This window comes from Microcaecilia unicolor, chromosome 5, assembly GCF_901765095.1.
Source record: "Microcaecilia unicolor chromosome 5, aMicUni1.1, whole genome shotgun sequence".
NCBI classification, from domain to species: Eukaryota; Metazoa; Chordata; class Amphibia; order Gymnophiona; family Siphonopidae; genus Microcaecilia; species Microcaecilia unicolor.
In genome coordinates this window covers 179,133,968-179,157,979 of record NC_044035.1, presented here as the reverse complement: position 1 = coordinate 179,157,979, position 24,012 = coordinate 179,133,968, and the positions used below count along the sequence as shown (strand labels likewise).

At 50.8% G+C, this 24,012-nt stretch overlaps 1 protein-coding gene across 1 annotated transcript in view; it reads left to right on the top strand.

Moving 5' to 3' along the window:
* Positions 1-24,012, top strand: part of GLG1 (golgi glycoprotein 1) — a 435,835-nt gene that overhangs the window by 200,708 nt on the left and 211,115 nt on the right. Inside the window, 3 exon segments of the mRNA XM_030203623.1 lie at positions 2,225-2,311; positions 2,680-2,742; positions 6,492-6,605. Coding sequence (XP_030059483.1) covers positions 2,225-2,311; positions 2,680-2,742; positions 6,492-6,605 — 264 coding nt within the window.

Here is a 24,012-nt window from a genome sequence, read left to right as displayed (position 1 = left end):
CCCATCCCCTTTATTATTTTCATCGCCCTTTTTTGTATCTTTTCTAATTCCACTATATCTTTTGCGATGACCAGAATTGCACAAAGTATTGAAGGTGCGGTTACACCATGGAGTGATACAAAGGCATTATAACATCCTTGTTTTTATTTTCCATTCGTTTCCTAATAATACCTAACATTCTGTTTGCTTTCTTTGCTACCGTAGCACACTGAGCAGAGGGTTTCAAAGTATCGTCAGTGATGACTCTGAAATCTTTTTCCTGGTCGGTGACTCCTAATGCGGAACCTTGCATCACGTCGCTATATTTCAGGTTCCTCTTTCCCACATGCATCACTTTGCACTTGCACACATTAAACGTCATACGTCATTTGGATGCCCAGTCTTATAAGATCGTCTTGCAATTTTTCACAATCCTTTTGTGATTTAACAACTTTGAATAAATTTAATTACCTCACTAGTTATTCCCACATGTTAAGCAATGGTCCCAGCACAGACCCCTGCAGAACCCCCACAATCTACCCTTCTCTCGCCCCTGAGCAAGATGTAACCCATCTAAAACTCCTCCCCCACCTCCAGCACACAAACCTACCTATCAAACGCTCATTCTAGCACTCCCTAGCGTTCAAATAATCAGTGTAGTCCCAAACATTATTTAGTGTTTTGCAAAACTGTCGCCAAAAAAAAAAGAAAAAAGTCTCAAGCAGTTCAAGTTTTTTGGCTCCCCACCTGCGGAGTTGGCCTAGATTTTTGTTTTGTTCTTTGCAGCCGCTTTATGCCACACATGCATCAGGCTTGAACTCTGGGATGATGGGCTCCCTCGATGTTCCTCACTCTCAGGCAAATCCTTGCAACCTGAGTCTGCTAGTGTTTTCCATGCTTCTCCACATGTGGCACTCATCTGGACCTTCCCTCTACAGTCGGTAAAAGTCCAAATGGAAAAAGCCACCGATACTTTCGGAGGGTGCCGTCGTACTGACTATCACAGAAGATGCAGGAACAAAACTTTTTGCCATCCCATGGGAGCGGTAAAAGGGTTTTTTGTTCCCACAGTAAAGAAAAAATCCTTTTCTTTCTTCCTATCTTCTTCCACCGCAGGTTTCACGTATAGGATCCTGCTTCTGGCAGCAAATCACAGTAAAAGGATTTCTCCGTGACCTTCCTCCTGATGCGTCCCACCCTCTACTGCAACTTCCTGTTTAGTGTCAAAACAGGGATTTGCAGTAGAGAGGGCAGGACGCAGCAGAAGGAAGGCCACAGAGATGGCTTCTGACTGTGAATCGCTGCCGGGCGCGGGAACCTGTACGTGGACCCATGGGAGGGAGTGTGTTAGGACTGGGTCTGGAGGGAAAGGAGAGAGGTTCTAGCTGGACCCGTGGGAGGAAGAAGAGGAAAAGGAGAGAGGTGCTGGCTGGACCCATGGGAGGGGGAGGAGAGGTGCTGGCTGGACCCATGGGAGGGGGAGGAGAGGTGCTGGCTGGACCCATGGGGAGAGGAGGAGGGGGGTGTCTTGAGGTAAATGAGAGAGGTGCGGCTGGACCCATGGGAGGGAGAGGGACAGGGAAAGGAGAGAGAGATGCTGACCGGACTCATGGGGGAGGAGGAGGGGGCTGCTGGAGGGAAATGAGAGCGATGCTGGCTGGACCAATGGGAGGAGGAGAAGGAGTGGCCGATGGAGGGAAATGAGAGAGGTGCTGGCTGGACCCATGGGAGGAAGGGGGGCCTAGAGGGAAGGGAAATAAATGCTAGACCTAGGGGATGAAGGAAGAGGGAGTCAAATACTGAACCCACAACAGGAAGGAGAAAGGTAAAGAGGGCAGGTGAACCAGATGCTGGAAGTGGTGGGGGAAGAGAGGGAGAGAAGCTGGACATAGGGAGGTAACAGAAAGTTTAACTTCAACTTTAACTTTAACTTCAAATCATTTCTTAACTTGCTGAGGTAACAGCCGAAGGTCTCATCTCATGAATCCAGTTCTCTTTGGTGATTTAGAATTTATGAAGGGCCATGGATAGAAGGCTATTAGGTGACGGCAAGCCATGGGAAAGAAAATCCAGGTTGTCTTATCCTAACACTGATGTCAATGACTATAAGTTTCTTATGCATCAGAATGGGGGTTTGCAAAAATGTAGGGTTGTTTATAATTATTTGTCTGGTGAATGATTTTTATCCTTGATATGACCTATTCTAATATGAAGCCTTCAATTGTCCCATATGTTCTTCATACAGGAACTAGAATGTCTGCAGGACCATCTGGATGAGCTGACAGTAGAATGCAGAGAGGTAGTTGGAAACCTGACAGAGCTGGAGTCTGAGGTAGGGTATTATACTTGAGGAATATGAGGGAGCATAATGTTACATAGATAATTATCCACAGAAACATTTTTCATAGTGTGCATGTTTTCTATCTCTTGGGTAACTACATTTCTTAAAATTCATATTGATGTTAGCTATGATTGAAAAGAATTTTTCTGAACAATCATTCTTTTCCTTGGTACTTTATGGTAGTAGTGAAACTGATAGGTCCTTTTATTCTTTGGTTTCTTGAATGCAATTTGGTATTAATGAAATGTGTCTTGGTTCTCTGCATCTCTGAATATTATGTGGTAGTGCTGAGGTTGGTGTTTGCATCTCTTTTCTTTATTGTATAATGTATATTGATTTTGTTCTTTTTCTTTTGTTAGGATATTCAGATTGAAGCCTTACTAATGAGAGCATGTGAACCTGTCATCCAGACTTACTGCCATGTAAGTAATTTCTTTTCATAATGTTTTCTCCAGAGGGCAAGGATGGACAAACTCCCACAGGGCCAGGGTTTTAGGGTCTGTGGAGACAGGCAGTTAATTATAGTTACATGTATGGATGATGAATCTAAAGATGACCATAGAACAGAGGTTCTCATCCCAGTCCTTGGGACACACCTAGCCAGTCAGGTTTTCAGGATACCCACAGTGAATATGCATGAGATAAATTTGCACACCATGGAGGTAGGGTATGCAAATTTATCTTATGCATATTCATTGTAGGTATCCTAAAAAACTGACTGACTAGGTGTGTCTTGAGGACTGGATTGAGAGACCCTCCCATAGAACAAGTTTACAGAGCTTTCAAGAAAAAAACTTGATTCTTTAGATGGCGGTGCAGTGTTTCTGAATTCATTGTTTTTCACCAAGACAGTGTATCCTTCTTATTGGTGCTGCAAGTTCATTATGAATTTAGCTCTCAATTTTTATTTATTTATTTACTTTTTTTTTTTTTTTTTTAAGTGAGACTCAGTAAGGTTTTAACTAATTTTTTCTACTCTTTTCTTAAATTTGTAGTCAACTTGATTAATTTGTTTGAGTCCCATGGCATATTAGAGACCATCTGGTTATAGCTGTCACAGCTGCCTTTTTTTTTTTTTAATTTATTTTAAAACTTTTTCAGTTTTTTCTGTTTGTTTTCACTGTCCATTTTTCAGAAATGATGGCATAGAAGATGGCCATTAGCTCAGAGATATTCTAGAGTGTAGGGAGAATTTTACCATTCACCTTAGCAAGACTTACCTGCCTGAGATAGAAATGTGATGTTGCTCCCAGCAGCATCTACTTGAGAATGCCACCATGGACCATCCAGATTTGCAAGATCAGACTAGGGCTAGGCTGTCATATTTGGGAACTGACAAAGTCTTAGTGTTATGAAAAGGTTTTTGCCCCCACCCCTTCTGATTTCTCCTATTGCATATGTCACACTGAATGATTTCTGATCTTTAAACGAAAACTTCAAAGTGAATGACATTGTGAATGCCAAGGCTCAAGGTTGGGAACCAAATCAGAGAATACTTGAAAATAGACATTCCCAAACCTGTCCTGGGTCCTCCCCCCCCCCCCCACTAGTTGCATTTTTAGGGTGTTCACAATGAACACGTGAGAATTTGTATGTACTGGAGACTCGATATATGAAAATTGATCTCATGTATGTTCATTGTGGATATCTTAAAAACCCCAAGGGCATGTTTGTAAAGCCCAGGTCTGTGAACTAAATGCGATCTAAACCTGGAAAAATCTTTAAAACCAGGTTTTTCACAGAGGCCTGAGGAAAGAGGCAGTCTGTATAAACTTTACCAGTTGTTGTTGCCTTGGATGTCTCGAGAAACACATAGAAATCCATGCTATAATTCTGAAAGCAAGCCATGGAAACCCCAGGATCTCCAGTCACTACAAGTCTGGAACATAAAGTATCCTTTTACTGGAAGAGAATCTGAGAGGAGGTAAACTTTCCACCAGATGATTTTAAACATTTCAGCAGCCAATATCAACTTACAAAGATGTCAAAAGCGGGTTTTCAAGTTTCTTCTAATATTAAAATTCTCCTTGACCAATACAGTCTTGGAGGTCTCCTGGGTATTAACTTTTTGATATATCTAGAGGGAAGCCACCCTCTATTACAGTGCTTCACAACCCAGTCCTCAAGGCGCACCCTGCCAGTCAGGTTTTCAGGATATCCACAATGAATATGTATGAAATTTGCATGCACTGCCTTGATATGCGAATTTCTCATGAATATTTGTTGTGGATATCCTGAAAACCTGACTGGGTGTTTCCCAAGGACTGGGTTGAGAAGCGCTGCTTTATTATTATACTATCACCATGAACGTAAATTTGAATGCCATCTCCATGAGGACTTACTTGGTGTCTTCTATCCTAGAAACAAGTTTTCAGAGCTCTAAATTGGAGACTTGCCTTGACGGATTTAATGCAGTACTTCTCACCTTTATTTATCCCATTCATGGCAGGCTCAGTGCGGCTTACATGGGGCAATGGAGGGTTAAGTGACTTGCCCAGAGTCACAAGGAGCTGCCTGTGCCTGAAGTGGGAATCGAACTTAGTTCCTCAGTTCCCCAGGACCAAAGTCCACCACCCTAACCACTAGGCCACTCCTCCACTCCTTAAAGCCTTTCTTCCCAAGGGAAATATTCTGCAGACTGGTACAATCAATGGTATATAGTCAAGTTGACTACTGCAATGCAATTTATGCTAGATGCAAAGAACAAATCATTAAGAAACTCCAAACTGCACAAAACAAGGCAGCCAGACTCAAATTTTGAAATACAAAAACGCCGGTCCCCTAAGAGAAAAATGACATTGGCTTCCACTGAGAGAACGCATTGCGTTCAAGGTCTGCTCTCTGGTTCATAAGATCGTACATGGTGAAGCTCCGGGATATATGTCAGCCCTTATAGACCTACCAACCAGGAATTCTACTAAATTTATCATGTACGTTCCTGAATCTCCAGTACCCCAACTGCAAGGGACTAAAATATAAATCAACATATGCATCTAGTTTCTCTTATATAAGCACGCAAATATGGAATGAATTACCAAAATCAATAAAAACAACATACGGCATAAATAATTTCTGAAAATTACTAAAAACTAACTTATTCAATAAGGCATACCACAGAGATCCATCCTAAATACCAATAATAAAATTTACATCAGATCTACACAAAACGTAACTCTTTATTCCTGATTGTTCAAGTCTAATCTACTACGATTGAAGTTTTATCCAATTATCTTTTATTTCTTATTACGAAAATGAACGTTATTTATTTGACTACCTAATTCCACTCTGTCACCTCCATATTTTAACTATGTATTTCTCTTTTTCCGGAATTGGTGATCACCATTACGGAACAATTGTAAGCCACATTGAGCCTGCAAATAGGTGGGAAAGTGTGGGATACAAATGCTACAAAAAAATAAATACTATCACCATGAACGTAAATTTGAATGCCATCTCCATGAGGACTTACTTTTGGTGTCTTCTATCCTAGAAACAAGTTTCCAGAGTTCTAAATTGGAGACTTACCTTGACGGATTTAGTGCAGTACTTCTCACCTTTATTTATTTATTTTTTTAAATTTTGTGACTCACTTCTGAGTTTGAATCCTGGTGTCACATCAAACCAAAATCTGTTTGATCATCAACCCTTTAAACCCCCCCACCCCCCATCAACAACAAATGAGCAGTACTTTTTACCTACGTGTACCTCATTTTGTTGGCTTCAATCTAATGCCTGAACATGTAGGGTTAGTGGGTCTTGCAAAATTGCAGGGCCCTTGATGTTAAGACATCAGACTGAAGTCGGTAAAGGAGGCATACAAAGTAAAGTTACCACATTTTTGATGTGTGACTCTGATGATCCGTAATGATTAGTGAGCAGCTCATTTAGGTGAGGGGAAGGCAATATAAACTGTCTTCCTGAAATATTAAAGTAATCTACTCTCAAACGATATCAAAAGCCCAATCTTTGTTTTGAATCCGCAAAATATTTTTCAGCCCAATACAAAACCTTAAGGTCTTGTGGGTGTGTCCTACATAGAAGAGAATTATATACCAGGTTACCTAGAACACAGTACTTCTCATCTGATTCTTGTTTTTTCTCTGTATGTACACGCTTGTTGTATAAAAGGAGGTGTGTGAGCTTTAAAGAGCCTTATCTTTTCAACCATTAGGACATGGCTGACAATCAAATTGAATCTGGAGACCTGATGGAGTGTTTAATCCAGAACAAGCATCAAAAGGAAATGAATGAAAAGTGCGCAATTGGGGTTACTCACTTTCAGCTGGTAAGCAGCACTTGCTTTCTAAATTTATAAATACACGCTAGCTTGGTTATGACGGTGAGGGGGTTCTTTTTATACAGGCTGCAGTACACAGCCTTAACATGGTGTTAGTATCATCTATAATAGAATATTGTCAATGTGGCTACTGCTGATTTTGCAGTCTAATTTTTCAGAAGAGAACTTTTGACTTTTTTTTTTTCATTATTTTAAAACTTATTTTTAAGGATGAGTTGCATACATTGCTTTTGACTAGGACAGGAGCACACTGGGTACCCTAGACTAGATAATTTTGCTTATTTTTGAAATTGTTCTTGCTGATCAAAATATTTTTTGCATATGTAACTTCAAAAGTTGTCTAATTTTTCTGGCTGTTTAAACTTTGTTTTGAAAACTTGCCTAACAGTCTGTGTAGACTTTGTTTCTTATAGAAATTATCATCTTTCTGCATGTGATTAATCTGTTGCTATGGGGAAAAAAAGCCCAATTTTTCAGCCTTTTGAGTTGTAGCTTTAAAAAGTAATTTTGCCCTTAGCCTACAATAGTTTATAATATTTGCTTCAGAAATAACCTTTAGTATTATTTCAGTAACTAAACATTTAGAAGGATTTTCACCTAAAATCCCTTCCATTCTTATCTACTCCATAGCTTAGCATAAGTTTTACCATACTGGGACAGATTTAAGGTCCATCAAGCCAGGTATCCTGTTTCCAGCAGTGACCAATCCAGGTCACAAGAACCTGGCAAATATCCCAGAACAGTAAAACAGATTTTATGCTGCTCGTCCTAGTAATAAGCAGTGGATTTTCCCAAGTTCATCTTAATAATGGCTTATAGACTTTTTTCTTTTATGAAATTATCCAACCCTTTTTTGAACCCTGCTAAGCTAGCTGCTTTTACCACATTCTCTGGCAAAGAATTCCAGAGTTTAATTACACGTTGAGTGAAGAAATATTTTCTCCGGTTTGTTTTAAATGTACTACTACTTCTCCGAGGACAAGCAGGCTGCTTGTTCTCACTGATGGGTGACGTCCACGGCAGCCCCTCCAATCGGAAACTTCTCTAGCAAAGTCCTTTGCTAGTCCTCGCGCGCACCGCGCATGCGCGGCCGTCTTCCCGCCCAAAACCGGCTCGAGCCGGCCAGTCTTCTTTTGTCCGCACTCGGTACGGTTGTGTTTCGCCGTGTCGAGCCCCGGAAAGTCGACCTCGCGCGTCCAAATTAATTTTGACATGTTTTTTTTTCTTCGGAAAAGTCTTTAAAAGTGTTGGGAAGTGCTCCGGAAACCCCCCCCGGGTTTCGTGTCAACCCCTTCCCGTACTTCCAGCTTTTTGCCCCGATAAGTTTTCTTTCGTCGTCGGGGTAGGCCTCTTTTCGGCCTCGGTCGAGATTTTCTCCCTTAAAAATTTTTGGTGCTCTTTTTCCGTCATTTTGGATTTTGATTTCGCCGGCGTGATTTTTCCGCCCATGACATCGAAGCCTTCCAGCGGCTTCAAGAAGTGCACCCAGTGCGCCCAGATAATCTCGCTCACTGATAGACACTCGTCATGTCTTCAGTGTCTGGGGGCCGAGCACCGCCCTCAGAACTGTAGTCTGTGTTCCCTGCTTCAAAGGCGGACTCAGGTAGCGAGATTAGCCCAGTGGAACGTGTTGTTCTCGGGCTCTTCGTCGGCATCGGCACCGGGATCTTCGAGTGCATCGACGTCGTCAGCATCCAGACCATCTTCCTCGGCCGCCACTGCATCGAGTGCATCGAGGCATCGGGCCTCTGCATCGGCGCCAAGGTATCGGGCGACTGCATCGACGTCGGTGGTACCGGGACCTCGTCTGCTGATGTCGTCGGACGGTGGTGCATCGTCAGGAGTGCAGGTGAGGGCTGTCCATTCCCCTGCTGGTGGCGGTGAGCCTTCGGGTGGGTCTCCTCCTACCCTGAGGGCTCCTGCGGTACAGCCCCCCCGAGACCGACCTCCTTCGGCCTCGGCCCCGAGGAAGCGACGGCTGGATTCTCCGAGGACAAGCAGGCTGCTTGTTCTCACTGATGGGTGACGTCCACGGCAGCCCCTCCAATCGGAAACTTCACTAGCAAAGTCCTTTGCTAGCCCTCGCGCGCCCGCGCGCACCGCGCATGCGCGGCCGTCTTCCCGCCCGAAACCGGCTCGAGCCGGCCAGTCTTCTTTTGTCCGCACTCGGTACGGTCGTGTTTTCGCCGTGTCGAGCCCCGCCTCGCGCGTCCAATTTGTTTTGAACGTGTTTTTTCCTTCGGGAAAGCTTTGTCCTAGTCGGGAAGTGCTCCGGAAACCCCTCGCCGGGTTTCGTGTAAATCCTCCCCGTACTTCTAGCTTTTTTGCCCCGGTAAGTTTTCTTTCGTCGTCGGGGTAGGGCCTCTTTTCGGCCTCGGTCGAGATTTTTTTCTCCCTCTAAATTTTGGTGCTCCGAATTTCGCCATTTCGGCTTTTGATTTCGCCGGCGTGATTTTTCCGCCCATGACATCGAAGCCTTCCAGCGGCTTCAAGAAGTGCACCCAGTGCGCCAGGGTTATCTCGCTCACTGATCGACACTCGTCGTGTCTTCAGTGTCTGGGGGCCGAGCACCGCCCTCAGAACTGTAGTCTGTGTTCCCTGCTTCAAAGGCGGACTCAGGTAGCGAGACTAGCCCAGTGGAACGTGTTGTTCTCGGGCTCTTCGTCGGCATCGGCACCGGGATCTTCGAGTGCATCGACGTCGTCAGCGTCCAGACCATCTTCCTCGGCCGCCCCTGCATCGAGTGCATCGAGGCATCGGGCCTCTGCATCGGCGCCGAGACATCGGATAGCTGCATCGACGTCGGTGGTACCAGGACCTCGTCTGCTGATGTCGTCGGACGGTGGTGCATCGGGTGGAGTGCAGGTGAGGGCTGTCCATTCCCCTGCTGGTGGCGGTGAGCCCTCGGGTGGGTCTCCTCCTGCCCCGAGGGCTCCTGCGGTACAGCCCCCCCGAGATCGACCTTCTTCAGTCTCGGCCCCGAGGAAGCGACGGGTGGATTCGACGTCCTCCTCGTCGGTGCCGGGGAGCTCCGGTGACATGCTTCGGAAGAAATCGAAGAAGCATCGACACCGGTCTCCTCCCCGTGTCGGCACCGAGAGCTCTGGGTCGCCGAGGGATTCGGCACCCAGCAGGCATCGGCACCGAGAGGACCGCTCACCCTCTGTTCAGGAGGTGTCGATGCGCTCCGCTCTGGACAGCCCGGAACAGCCTCCACGCCCGGAACAGGTTCTGACGTCGACGCCTGCATCGACCTCTCAGCCTTTCTCCGCAGCCACTCTAAACGAGAGCCTCCGGGCCGTTCTCCCAGAGATTCTGGGAGAGCTGTTGCGCCCTACCCCTCCGGTACCGGCGGTGCTTGCGCCTCCGGTACCGTCGAGCGTGGCGCCGGCTGGCCCATCGCCCAGGTTGAGGTCCCCGACGTCGGTACCCGCGTGCGGTGCCGACCGCGGCCACCTCCCAGGAAGGCTCCCCGACTACGTCGGCGGAGGGAGCTTCGCCGATGCGGGCCAGGGAGTCTACCTCTCGACGCCCACATCGTGGACGTGGCTCCACAGAGTCGAGCAGGGCGAGGTTGCAGACACAGGTCCGTGAACTTGTGTCTGACACCGAGGGTGAGGCCTCGTGGGAGGAAGAGGAAGATCCCAGATATTTCTCTGACGAGGAGTCTGAGGGTCTTCCGTCTGATCCCACTCCCTCTCCTGAGAGACAGCTTTCTCCTCCCGAGAGTCTGTCTTTTGCCTCCTTTGTCCGGGAGATGTCTACGGCCATCCCCTTCCCGGTGGTTGTGGAGGACGAGCCCAGGGCTGAAATGTTTGAGCTCCTGGACTATCCTTCTCCACCTAAGGAAGCGTCCACTGTTCCCTTGCACCATGTCCTGAAAAAGACATTGCTTGCGAACTGGACCAAGCCATTAAGTAATCCCCACATCCCCAAGAAGATTGAGTCCCAGTACCGGATCCATGGGGACCCAGAGCTGATGCGCACGCAGTTGCCTCATGATTCTGGAGTTGTGGATCTGGCCCTAAAGAAGGCTAAGAGTTCTAGGGAACATGCTTCGGCGCCCCCGGGCAAAGACGCTAGAACCTTAGACTCCTTTGGGAGGAAGGCCTACCATTCCTCTATGCTCGTGTCCAAGATCCAGTCTTACCAGCTCTACACGAGCATCCACATGCGGAACAATGTGCGGCAGTTGGCGGGCTTGGTTGATGCTCTTCCCCCTGAGCAAGCCAAGCCTTTTCAGGAGGTGGTCAGGCAGCTGAAGGCGTGCAGAAAATTCCTGGCCAGAGGAGTTTATGACACTTTTGATGTTGCGTCCAGGGCCGCTGCTCAAGGTGTGGTGATGCGCAGGCTCTCATGGCTGCGTGCCGCCGACATGGAGAATAGACTCCAGCAGCGGATTGCGGACTCGCCTTGCCGTGCGGACAACATTTTTGGCGAAAAAGTCGAACAGGTGGTAGAGTCTCTCCACCAGCGGGACACCGCATTCGACAAGTTCGCCCGCCGGCAGCCTTCAGCTTCTACCTCTACAGGTAGACGATTTTTCGGGGGAAGGAAGACTGTTCCCTATACTTCTGGCAAGCGTAGGTACAATCCTCCTTCCCGACAGCCTGTGGCCCAGGCTAAGCCCCAGCGCGCTCGCTCTCGTCAGCAGCGTGCGCCTCAGCAAGGCCCCGCGGCTCCCCAGCAAAAGCAAGGGGCGAGCTTTTGACTGGCTCCAGCAGAGCATAGCCGACATCCAAGTGTCCGTGCCGGGCGACCTGCCAGTCGGGGGAGGTTGAAAGCTTTTCACCAAAGGTGGCCTCTCATAACCTCCGATCAGTGGGTTCTGCAAATAGTCCGGCAGGGATACACCCTCAATTTGGCCTCAAAACCTCCAAATTGTCCACCGGGAGCTCAATCTTACAGCTTCCAGCACAAGAAGGTACTTGCAGAGGAACTCTCCGCCCTTCTCAGCGCCAATGCGGTCGAGCCCGTGCCATCCGGGCAAGAAGGGCTGGGATTCTATTCCAGGTACTTCCTTGTGGAAAAGAAAACAGGGGGATGCGTCCCATCCTAGACCTAAGGGCCCTGAACAAATATCTCGTAAAAGAAAAGTTCAGGATGCTTTCCCTGGGCACCCTTCTCCCCATGATTCAGCAAAACGATTGGCTATGCTCTCTGGACTTGAAGGATGCCTACACACACATCCCGATACTGCCAGCTCACAGACAGTATCTGCGATTTCAGCTGGGCACACGCCACTTCCAGTACTGTGTGCTACCCTTTGGGCTCGCCTCTGCGCCCAGGGTGTTCACAAAGTGCCTAGCTGTGGTAGCAGTGGCGCTTCGCAGGCTGGGGGTGCACGTGTTCCCATATCTCGACGACTGCTGGTGAAGAACACATCCGAGGCAGGAGCCCTGCAGTCCATGCAGATGACTATTCGCCTCCTGGAGCTACTGGGGTTTGTGATAAATTACCCAAAGTCCCATCTTCTCCCAGTGCAGAAACTCGAATTCATCGGAGCCCTGCTGGATTCTCGGACGGCTCGCGCCTATCTCCCAGAGGCGAGGGCCAACAACTTGTTGTCCCTCGTCTCGCGGGTGCGAGCGTCCCAGCAGATCACAGCTCGGCAGATGTTGAGATTGCTGGGCCACATGCACTCCACAGTTCATGTGACTCCCATGGCCCGCCTTCACATGAGATCTGCTCAATGGACCCTAGCCTCCCAGTGGTATCAGGCCGCTGGGGGTCTAGAGGACGTGATCCACCTGTCCAGGAGTTTTCTCGAATCCCTGTATTGGTGGACGATTTGCTCCAATTTGACTCTGGGACGTCCCTTCCAAATTCCTCAGCCACAAAAAGTGCTGACCACGGATGCGTCCCTCCTGGGATGGGGAGCTCATGTCGATGGGCTTCACACCCAAGGAAGGTGGTCCCTCCAAGAAAGCGATCTACAGATCAATCTTCTGGAGTTGCGAGCGATCTGGAACGCTCTGAAGGCTTTCAGAGATCGGCTGTCCCACCAAATTATCCAAATTCAGACAGACAATCAGGTTGCCATGTACTATGTCAACAAGCAGGGGGGCACCGGATCTCGCCCCCTGTGTCAGGAAGCCGTCAGCATGTGGCTCTGGGCTCGCCGTCAAGGCATGGTGCTCCAAGCCACATATCTGGCAGGCGTAAACAACAGTCTGGCCGACAGGTTGAGCAGGATTATGCAACCTCACAAGTGGTCGCTCAATTCCCGTGTGATGCGGCAGATCTTCCAGGCGTGGGGCACCCCCCTGGTGGATCTCTTCGCATCTCAAGTGAACCACAAGGTCCCTCAGTTCTGTTCCAGGCTTCAGGCCCACGGCAGACTGGCATCGGATGCCTTCCTCCTGGACTGGGGGGAGGGCCTGTTGTATGCTTATCCTCCCATCCCTCTGGTGGGGAAGACTTTGTTGAAACTCAAGCAAGACCGAGGCACCATGATTCTGATTGCTCCTTTTTGGCCGCGTCAGATCTGGTTCCCCCTTCTTCTGGAGTTATCCTCCGAAGAACCGTGGAGATTGGAGTGTTTTCCGACCCTCATCACAGAGGACGAAGGGGCTCTTCTGCATCCCAACCTCCAGTCTCTGGCTCTCACGGCCTGGATGTTGAGGGCGTAGACTTTGCCTCTTTGGGTCTGTCAGAGGGTGTCTCCCGCATCTTGCTTGCTTCCAGGAAAGACTCCACTAAGAGAAGTTACTTCTTTCATTGGAGGAGGTTTGCCGTCTGGTGTGACAGCAAGGCCCTAGATCCTCGCTCTTGTCCTACACAGACCCTGCTTGAATACCTTCTGCACTTGTCTGAGTCTGGTCTTAAGACCAACTCCGTAAGGGTTCACCTTAGTGCAATCAGTGCATACCATTACCAAGTGGAAGGTAAGCCGATCTCAGGACAGCCTTTAGTTGTTCGCTTCATGAGAAGTTTGCTTTTGTCAAAGCCCCCTGTCAAACCTCCTACAGTGTCATGGGATCTCAATGTCGTTCTCACCCAGCTGATGAAACCTCCTTTTGAGCCACTGAATTCCTGCCATCCGAAGTACTTGACCTGGAAGGTCATTTTCTTGGTGGCAGTTACTTCGGCTCGTAGAGTCAGTGAGCTTCAGGCCCTGGTAGCCCAGGCCCCTTACACCAAATTTCATCACAACAGAGTAGTCCTCCGCACTCACCCTAAGTTTCTGCCAAAGGTTGTGTCGGAGTTCCATCTGAACCAGTCAATTGTCTTGCCAACATTCTTTCCCCGTCCTCATTCCTGCCCTGCTGAACGTCAGCTGCACACATTGGACTGCAAGAGAGCATTGGCCTTCTATCTGGAGCGGACACAGCCCCACAGACAGTCCGCCCAATTGTTTGTTTCTTTTGATCCCAACAAGAGGGGAGTGGCTGTAGGGAAACGCACCATATCCAATTGGCTAGCAGATTGCATTTCCTTCACTTACGCCCAGGCTGGGCTGGCTCTTGAGGGTCATGTCACGGCTCATAATGTTAGAGCCATGGCTGCGTCGGTAGCCCACTTGAAGTCAGCCACCATGGAGGAGATTTGCAAAGCTGCGACGTGGTCATCTGTCCACACATTCACATCTCATTACTGCCTGCAGCAGGATACCCGACGTGACAGTCGGTTCGGGCAGTCAGTTCTTCAGAACCTGTTTGGGCTTTAGGATCCAACTCCACCCCCCGAGGGCCCTGTTTGTTCTGTTCCAGGCTACACTCTCAGTTAGTTGGTAATTTTTTTAGGTCAATCTCAGTTATGTCCTCGCCGTTGCGAGGCCCAATTGACCAATGTTGTTGTTTTGAGTGAGCCTGGGGGCTAGGGATACCCCATCAGTGAGAACAAGCAGCCTGCTTGTCCTCGGAGAAAGCGAATGCTACATACCTGTAGAAGGTATTCTCCGAGGACAGCAGGCTGATTGTTCTCACCAACCCGCCCGCCTCCCCTTTGGAGTTGTGTCTTCCCTTGAAGTGTATTGTCTTGCTACATACTGGACTGGCCGGCTCGAGCCGGTTTCGGGCGGGAAGACGGCCGCGCATGCGCGGTGCGCGCGGGCGCGCGAGGGCTAGCAAAGGACTTTGCTAGTGAAGTTTCCGATTGGAGGGGCTGCCGTGGACGTCACCCATCAGTGAGAACAATCAGCCTGCTGTCCTCGGAGAATACCTTCTACAGGTATGTAGCATTCGCTTTCTACGTCCTCCTCGTCGGTGCCGGGGAGCTCCGGTGACATGCTTCGGAAGAAGTCGAAGAAGCATCGACACCGGTCGCCTCCCCGGAACAGCCTCCTCGCCCGGAACAGGTTCTGACGTCGACGCCTGCATCGACCTCTTTGCCTTTCTCTGCAGCCACTCTGAACGAGAGCCTCCGGGCCGTTCTCCCAGAGATTCTGGGAGAGCTGTTGCGCCCTACCCCTCCGGTACCGGCGGTGCTTGCGCCTCCGGTACCGTCGAGCGTGGCGCCGGCTGGCGAGGTCCCCGACGTCGGTACCGCGTGCGGTGCCGACTGCGGCCACCTCCCAGGAGGGCTCCCCGACTACGTCGGCGGAGGGAGCTTCGCCGATGCGGGCGAGGGAGTCTACCTCTCGACGCCCCCATCGTGGACGTGGCTCCACCGAGTCGAGCCGGGCGAGGTTGCAGACACAGGTTCGTGAACTTGTGTCTGACACCGAGGGTGAGTCCTCGTGGGAGGAAGAGGAAGACACCCAGATATTTCTCTGACGAGGAGTCTGAGGGTCTTCCTTCTGATCCCACTCCCTCTCCTGAAAGACAGCTTTCTCCTCCTGAGAGTCTGTCTTTCGCTTCCTTTTTCCGGGAGATGTCTACGGCCATCCCCTTCCCGGTGGTTGTGGAGGACGAGCCCAGGGCTGAAATGTTTGAGCTCCTGGACTATCCTTCTCCACCTAAGGAAGCGTCCACTGTTCCCTTGCACCATGTCCTAAAAAAGACATTGCTTGCGAACTGGACCATGCCACTAAGTAATCCCCACATTCCCAAGAAGATCGAGTCCCAGTACCGGATCCATGGGGACCCAGAGCTGATGCGCACCCAGTTGCCTCATGACTCTGGAGTTGTGGATTTGGCCCTAAAGAAGGCTAAGAGTTCTAGGGAGCATGCTTCGGCGCCCCCCGGGCAAAGACTCTAGAACCTTAGACTCCTTTGGGAGGAAGGCCTACCATTCTTCTATGCTCGTGGCCAAAATCCAGTCTTACCAGCTCTACACGAGCATACATATGCGGAACAATGTGCGGCAGTTGGCGGGCTTGGTTGATGCTCTTCCCCCTGAGCAAGCCAAGCCTTTTCAGGAGGTGGTCAGGCAGCTGAAGGCGTGCAGAAAATTCCTGGCCAGAGGGGTGTATGACACCTTTGATGTTGCGTCCAGGGCCGCTGCTCAAGGTGTGGTGATGCTGCGTGCCTCCGACCTGGAGAATAGACTCCAGCAGCGGATTGCGGACTCGCCTTGCCGTGCGGACAATATTTTTGGAGAGAAGGTCGAGCAGGTGGTAGAGCATCTCCACCAGCGGGACACCGCATTCGACAAGTTCTCCCGCCGGCAGCCTTCAGCCTCTACCTCTACAGGTAGAAGATTTTTTTGGGGAAGGAGGACTGTTCTGGCAAGCGTAGGTATAATCCCCCTTCTCGACAGCCTGCGGCCCAGGCTAAGCCCCAGCGCGCTCGCTCTCTTCAGCAGCGTGCGCCTCAGCAATGCCCCGCGGCTCCCCAGCAAAAGCAAGGGGCGAGCTTTTGACTGGCTCCAGCAGAGCATAGCCGACATCCAAGTATCAGTGCCGGGCGACCTGCCGGTCGGGGGGAGGTTGAAAGCTTTTCACCAAAGGTGGCCTCTCATAACCTCCGATCAGTGGGTTCTGCAAATAGTCCGGCAAGGATACACCCTCAATTTGGCCTCAAAACCTCCAAATTGTCCACCGGGAGCTCAGTCTTACAGCTTCCAGCACAAGCAGGTACTTGCAGAGGAACTCTCCGCCCTTCTCAGCGCCAATGCGGTGGAGCCCGTGCCATCCGGGCAAGAAGGGCTGGGATTCTATTCCAGGTACTTCCTTGTGGAAAAGAAAACAGGGGGGATGCGTCCCATCCTAGACCTAAGGGCCCTGAACACATATCTCGTAAAAGAAAAGTTCAGGATGCTTTCCCTGGGCACCCTTCTTCCCATGATTCAGGAAAACGATTGGCTATGCTCTCTGGACTTGAAGGATGCCTACACACATATCCCAATACTGCCAGCTCACAGACAGTATCTGCGATTTCAGCTGGGCACACGTCACTTCCAGTACTGTGTGCTACCCTTTGGGCTCGCCTCTGCGCCCAGGGTGTTCACAAAGTGCCTGGCTGTAGTAGCAGCGGCACTTCGCAGGCTTGGGGTGCACGTGTTCCCGTATCTCGACGATTGGCTGGTGAAGAACACGTCCGAGGCAGGAGCCCTGCAGTCCATGCAGATGACTATTCGCCTCCTGGAGCTACTGGGGTTTGTGATAAATTACCCAAAGTCCCATCTTCTCCCAGTGCAGAGACTCGAATTCATAGGAGCTCTGCTGGATTCTTGGACTGCTCGCGCCTATCTCCCAGAGACGAGAGCCAACAACTTGTTGTCCCTCGTCTCGCGGGTGCGAGTGTCCCAGCAGATCACAGCTCGGCAGATGTTGAGATTGCTGGGCCACATGGCCTCCACAGTTCATGTGACTCCCATGGCCCGCCTTCACATGAGATCTGCTCAATGGACCCTAGCTTCCCAGTGGTTTCAAGCTGCTGGGGATCTAGAAGACGTGATCCACCTGTCCACGAGTTTTCTCGAATCCCTGTATTGGTGGACGATTTGGTCCAATCTGACTCTGGGACGTCCTTTCCAAATTCCTGAGCCGCAAAAAGTGCTGACTACGGATGCGTCTCTCCTGGGGTGGGGAGCTCATGTCGATGGGCTTCACACCCAAGGAAGCTGGTCCCTCCAGGAACGCGGTCTACAGATCAATCTCCTGGAGTTGCGAGCGATCTGGAACGCTCTGAAGGCTTTCAGAGATCGGCTGTCCCACCAAATTATCCAAATTCAGACAGACAACCAGGTTGCCATGTATTACATCAACAAGCAGGGGGGCACCGGATCTCGCCCCCTGTGTCAGGAAGCCGTCAGCATGTGGCTCTGGGCTCGCCGTCAAGGCATGGTGCTCCAAGCCACATATCTGGCAGGTGTAAACAACAGTCTGGCCGACAGACTGAGCAGGATCATGCAACCTCACGAGTGGTCGCTCAACTCCCGAGTGGTGCGCCAGATCTTCCAAGCGTGGGGCACCCCCTTGGTGGATCTCTTCGCATCTCGAGCGAATCACAAAGTCCCTCAGTTCTGTTCCAGGCTTCAGGCCCCCGGCAGACTGGCATCGGATGCCTTCCTCCTGGATTGGGGGGAGGGCCTGCTGTATGCTTATCCTCCCACTCCTCTGGTGGGGAAGACTTTGTTGAAACTCAAGCAAGACCGAGGCACCATGATTCTGATTGCTCCTTTTTGGCCGCGTCAGATCTGGTTCCCTCTTCTTCTGGAGTTATCCTCCGAAGAACCGTGGAGATTGGAGTGTTTTCCGACCCTCATCACGCAGGACGAAGGGGCTCTTCTGCATCCCAGCCTCCGGTCCCTGGCTCTCACGGCCTGGATGTTGAGAGCGTAGACTTTGCCTCTTTGGGTCTGTCAGAGGGTGTCTCCCGCATCTTGCTTGCTTCCAGGAAAGATTCCACTAAGAGGAGTTACTTCTTTCTGTGGAGGAGGTTTGCCGTCTGGTGTGACAGCAAGGCCCTAGCTCCTCGCTCTTGTCCTACACAGACCCTGCTTGAATACCTTCTGCACTTGTCTGAGTCTGGTCTCAAGACCAACTCTGTAAGAGTTCACCTTAGCGCAATCAGTGCATACCATTACCATGTGGAAGTAAGCCGATCTCAGGACAGCCTTTAGTTGTTCGCTTCATGAGAGGTTTGCTTTTGTCAAAGCCCCCTGTCAAGCCTCCTACAGTGTCATGGGATCTCAATGTCGTTCTCACCCAGCTGATGAAACCTCCTTTTGAGCCACTGAATTCCTGCCATCTGAAGTACTTGACCTGGAAGGTCATTTTCTTGGTGGCAGTTACTTCAGCTCGTAGGGTCAGTGAGCTTCAAGCCCTGGTAGCTCATGCTCCGTATACCAAATTTCATCATAACAGAGTAGTGCTCCGCACTCACCCAAAGTTCCTGCCGAAGGTGGTGTCGGAGTTCCATCTTAACCAGTCAATTGTCTTGCCAACATTCTTTCCCAGACCGCATACCCGCCCTGCTGAACGTCAGTTGCACACATTGGACTGCAAGAGAGCATTGGCCTTCTACTTGGAGCGGACACAGCCCCACAGACAGTCCGCCCAATTGTTTGTTTCTTTCGACCCTAACAGGATAGGGGTTGCTGTCGGGAAACGCACCATCTCCAATTGGCTAGCAGATTGCATTTCCTTCACTTATGCCCAGGCTGGGCTGACTCTGGAGGGCCATGTCACGGGTCACAGTGTCAGAGCCATGGCAGCGTCGGTGGCTCACCTGAAGTCAGCCACTATTTGAAGAGATTTGCAAGGCTGCGACGTGGTCATCTGTCCACACATTCACATCACATTACTGCCTCCAGCAGGATACCCGACACGACAGTTGGTTCGGGCAGTCGGTGCTGCAGAATCTGTTTTGGGGTGTAAATCCAACTCCACCCTCCAGGACCCGAATTTATTCTGGTCAGGCTGCACTCTGTTAGTTGTTCTTCGTAGGTCAATTTCTGTTATGCCCTCGCCGTTGCGAGGTTAAATTGACCTGGGTTTTTGTTTTGAGTGAGCCTGAGAGCTAGGGATACCCCAGTCGTGAGAACAAGCAGCCTGCTTGTCCTCGGAGAAAGTGAATGATACATACCTGTAGCAGGTGTTCTCCGAGGACAGCAGGCTGATTGTTCTCACCTACCCTCCCTCCTCCCCTTTGGAGTGCGTTCTGATCATCTTTGCTTGTCATTCAACTGAGCGGGAACGGTCACGCACGGGCGGCCCGCGAAGTTTTGTTCCGGTTGTTGGGGGCTGCCGTGGACGTCAACCCAGTCGTGAGAACAATCAGCCTGCTGTCCTCGGAGAACACCTGCTACAGGTATGTATCATTCACTCTCTCCGAGGACAAGCAGGCTTATTAATTCTCACAAGTGGGTTACGCCAACCCGCATTGCCTGGTCTGCAATTTACAAAAGTCTTACGAGAAGTTTGTGGAGTGTGAGACATGCTCCACCGCGCATGAGCGAGTGCCTTCCCACCAGCCATGAGAACATGGTCTCCTCAGTTCTTTTCTACCGCGTGTAAGGAGAGAATGTTTTTTTGTTGTTTTGTTTTAACATTTCAAATCGCTGGGTTCTAGAGCGCTTTGTGTGCCTTTCGGCTATTTTAATTTTGTCATCCTTTATTGTGTTCCTGTTGTGGAACCTTTGTTTTTTTTTGTTAGGCACCATCTCTTCTTTTAATTTAGCTGTGAAAGTTTTCCTTCCATGTCCATGAAGGTTCCCAATGGCTTCAAGCGCTGTACCCTGTGCAGTCGGACAATCTTAGGAAAGACACCCATCCTTGGTGTCTGCAGGGCTTGACCATAGGCCCCATTGTGTTCTCTGCCTTCGCATGAAGAGGACCCAGATTTCCAGAGAGGCTAAACAAGAGAGGATTTTTGCAGCCAAGTCCGGTTCGTCGAGCATTGCACCAGCTTTGGGAACGTTAGTAGCCATGGCTGCTGCTACACCCTTAGACACTGGGAACTATGAAGCATCGAATGGCTCCACCTACCTCGAGACCTTCTGCTATACAGGACCCCCGGGATCATCCATCGTCAGACCCAACCCCAAGGCGACGTGTGGATTCGACATTGTCCTTGTTGGCATCGAGGAGCTTTGGTGACACACTTCGGGTGAAGGCCAGGAAACATCATCATTGGTCACCCTCGATGCAAGGTGCTGGGATTGCCGGGGCATCATAGAATTGGCACCAGAGAAATATCATTGCCGGGAGGACCACTCCCCCTCCATACTGGAGGTACTGATGCATTGGTCTCTCAGCATCCAAGTCCCTGCTCCTGTATCGACCCCGGCAGTTCTGCAACCTGTGCCTGAGCCTGCACCCCAGCCTTTCCCGGTGTCTGCCCTCAATGAGTGCATCCAGGCCTTGCTCTCTGAGCTGCTGGATGGTCTCATGCAATGGTGTGCATTGGGGGTACTTGTGCTTACCCTGCCTCCCATCGTGGTTCCACTTGGCCCTCAGCTTGCGACCACAGTGTTGACTGCCAACCAAGCTGGCATTCCCTCAATGTCAGTGGAGGAAGCTTCACCGGAGTTGAGGCGGGAGCCAACTTCTCGATGCCGTTCTAGAGGACATGGCTCCTCCATGTCGAGGCAGGTTCGATCTCAACATTCCCACTAGGAACTACTGTCTGACACCCAGGAAAAGCACTCATGGGATTCAGAGGAGGATCTTAAGGTACTTTTCTTCAGATGAGTCCTATGGAATTCCTTCTGAACCCTCCCCTCCACCTGAAAGGAGAACGTCTCCTCCGGAGAGCCTTTCATTTCCTTCTTTTGTAAAGGAAATGGCATCCTTTGGAAGTGGAGGATGAGCCCAGTGCTAAGATGTTTGAGGTCCTGGACTACACCTCTCCGCCTAAGGAGGCTGTGAGTGCCCCGCTCCATGAGTTACTTAGGGAAGTCCTCATCAGGAATTGGGAGTCCCTGCTGTCTGTCCCTGTCGTGCTCAAGAAGATTGACACCCAGTACCGGATTCACAGCGGGTCTGGTTTTGATAGGCTTCAGTTGCCTCACAATTTCATGGTGATGGAATCCACTCTCAAAAGAGCCAGGAGTTCCAGGGACTATGCCTCGGCAGCTCCAGGCAGAGAAGCTAGAACCCTGGATTCTTTTGGGAAGAAGATGTACCAGGTTTCAGTGCTCATTTCCCGAATACAATCATACCAGCTCTTCACGAGTGTCCACTTGCGATACTTGGTGCGTCAGTTGTCGAAGCTGGCTGATACATTCCCTTTGGAGCAGGCTGAGTCAGTTCGCCAGTAGGTCAAGCAACAGAAGGCATGTCAAAAGTTCTTCGCCAGGGGCACTTGCAGCACTTTCGATGTGGCATCCAAGATCTCTGCCCTGAGTATAGCAACGCACAATCTCTCATGGCTGCGTGTTTCTGATTTGAAACAATCGAGCCTGCAAATAGGTGGGAAAATGTGGGGTACAAATGCAAGAAATAAATAAATATTAAGCAGAGGTTGGTGGATGCCCCATGCTGGGGGGGATAACTTTTTTGGAGAGAAGGTTGAATAGGTCGCAGACCAAATCAAAAAACACACTGATACTATCTCTTCTGTCTCCCACCAGGTGCCTGAATATAGTAATGTGCAATCTCATGGCTGTGTGTTTCTGACTTGGAACATTCTGTTCAGCAGAGATTGGCGGATGCTCCATGCTGGTGGGGGGTGGGGAGGGGGGAGGATAATTCTTTTTGGAGATAAGGTTCAGTAGGTTGCAGACCAAATAAAAAATAAAAAAAAAACCACACACTTACCATCTCTTCTCTCTCCTGCCGGGCACCTTCTGCATCTGGAGGACTTTTGGCAAGCCAAGGAGAAGTTCCTATTAACTACCCTAGGCGTAGGTACAACTCTTTGGCTTGCCAGCCTGCTCAGGCTCAGCCCCAGCGCTATTTCATGTCAACAGCGTGCACCAAAGGCCCCTGCTGCTCCCCAGGGAAAGCAAGGGACAAGCTTTTGACTGACTCCAGAGCATAGCTGTAGTAAAAGTGTCCGTCCCAGTTGACTTGCCGGTTGGGGGAAGGTTGAAGTTTTTTCATGAAAGGTAGCCTCTTTTCTCCGAGGACAAGCAGGCTGCTTGTTCTCACTGATGGGGTGACGTCCACGGCAGCCCCTCCAATCGGAAACTTCACTAGCAAAGTCCTTTGCTAGTCCTCGCGCGCCCATGCGCATCGCGCATGCGCGGCCGTCTTCCCGCCCGAACCGGCTCGTGTTCGTCAGTCTTTTGTCCGCGCTCGGGACGGTCGTGTTTTGCGCTGTTTCGCGCCCCTCAAAGTTGACCCTCGCGCGTCTTCGTGATTAAAAAAAAAAAAAAAAAGATCTCGGTCTTGTCCTTTCCCATGTGTCCAGTTTGTTTCCCCCGACGTAAGTTTCCTTTCGCTTTCGGGGTAGGCCTTTTTTGGGGCCTCGGTACGGGTTTTTTCTCTCTCCCTTATTTTTGGTGCCCTTCGTCGCCATTATGAATTTTGATTTCGCCGGCGTGATTTTTCCGCCCATGTCATTGAAGTCTCCCAGCGGCTTCAAGAAGTGCACCCAGTGCGCCCAGGTAATCTCGCTCACTGATAGGCACGCTTCGTGTCTTCAGTGTCTGGGGGCTGGGCACCGCCCGCAGGCCTGTAGTCTTTGTGCTCTTTTACAAAAGAGGACTCAGGTTGCGAGATTGGCCCAGTGGAACGTGTTGTTCTCGGGCTTTTCGGAGTGCATCGACGTCGGCAGCATCAAGACCTTCGACCTCGGCATCGACTGTATCGACTGCATCGAGGTATCGACCCTCTGCATCGTCGGTACTGGGAAGCTCCGTCGGTGGTATCGGGACCTCCGCTGTTGCTGATGTCGGACGGTGGTGCTTCGACTGGAGTGCAGGTGAGGGCTGTCCATTCCCCTGCTGGTGGCGGTGAGCCTTCGGGTGGGTCTCCCCCTACCCTGAGGGCTCCTGCGGTACAGCCCCCCCGAGACCGACCTTCTTCGGCCTCGAGGAAGAGACGGCTGGATTCTACATCCTCCTCGTCGGTACCGGGAAGCTCCGGTGACATGCTTCGTCTGAAAAAATCAAAGAAGCATCGACAACGGTCCCCTTCCCGCGTCGGTACCGAGAGCTCTGGGTCGCCGAGGGAGTCGGCACCCAGTAGGCATCGGCACCGGGAGGACCGCTCACCCTCTGTTCAGGAGGTGTCGATGCGCTCCACCTTGGACAGCCCGGAACAGCCTCCACGCCCGGAACAGACTCTGACCTCAACGCCTGCATCTGCTTCCATGTCTTTCTCCACAGCCGCTCTGCACGAGAGTCTCCGGGTCGTTCTCCCAGAGATCCTGGGAGAGCTGTTGCGCCCTTCCCGTCCGGTACCGGGGGTGCTTGCGCCACCGGTACCGTCGAGTGAGGCGCCGGCTGGCCCCTTGCCCGGGGTGAGGTCTCCGACATCGGTACTGCTTGCGGTATCAACTGCGGCCGCCTCCCAGGAAGGCTCCCCAACGACGTCGGCGGAGGGAGCTTCGCCGGTGTGGGTGAGGGAGTCTACCTCTCGACGATCTCACCGTGGCCGTTTTTCCACGGTTCGAGTCGG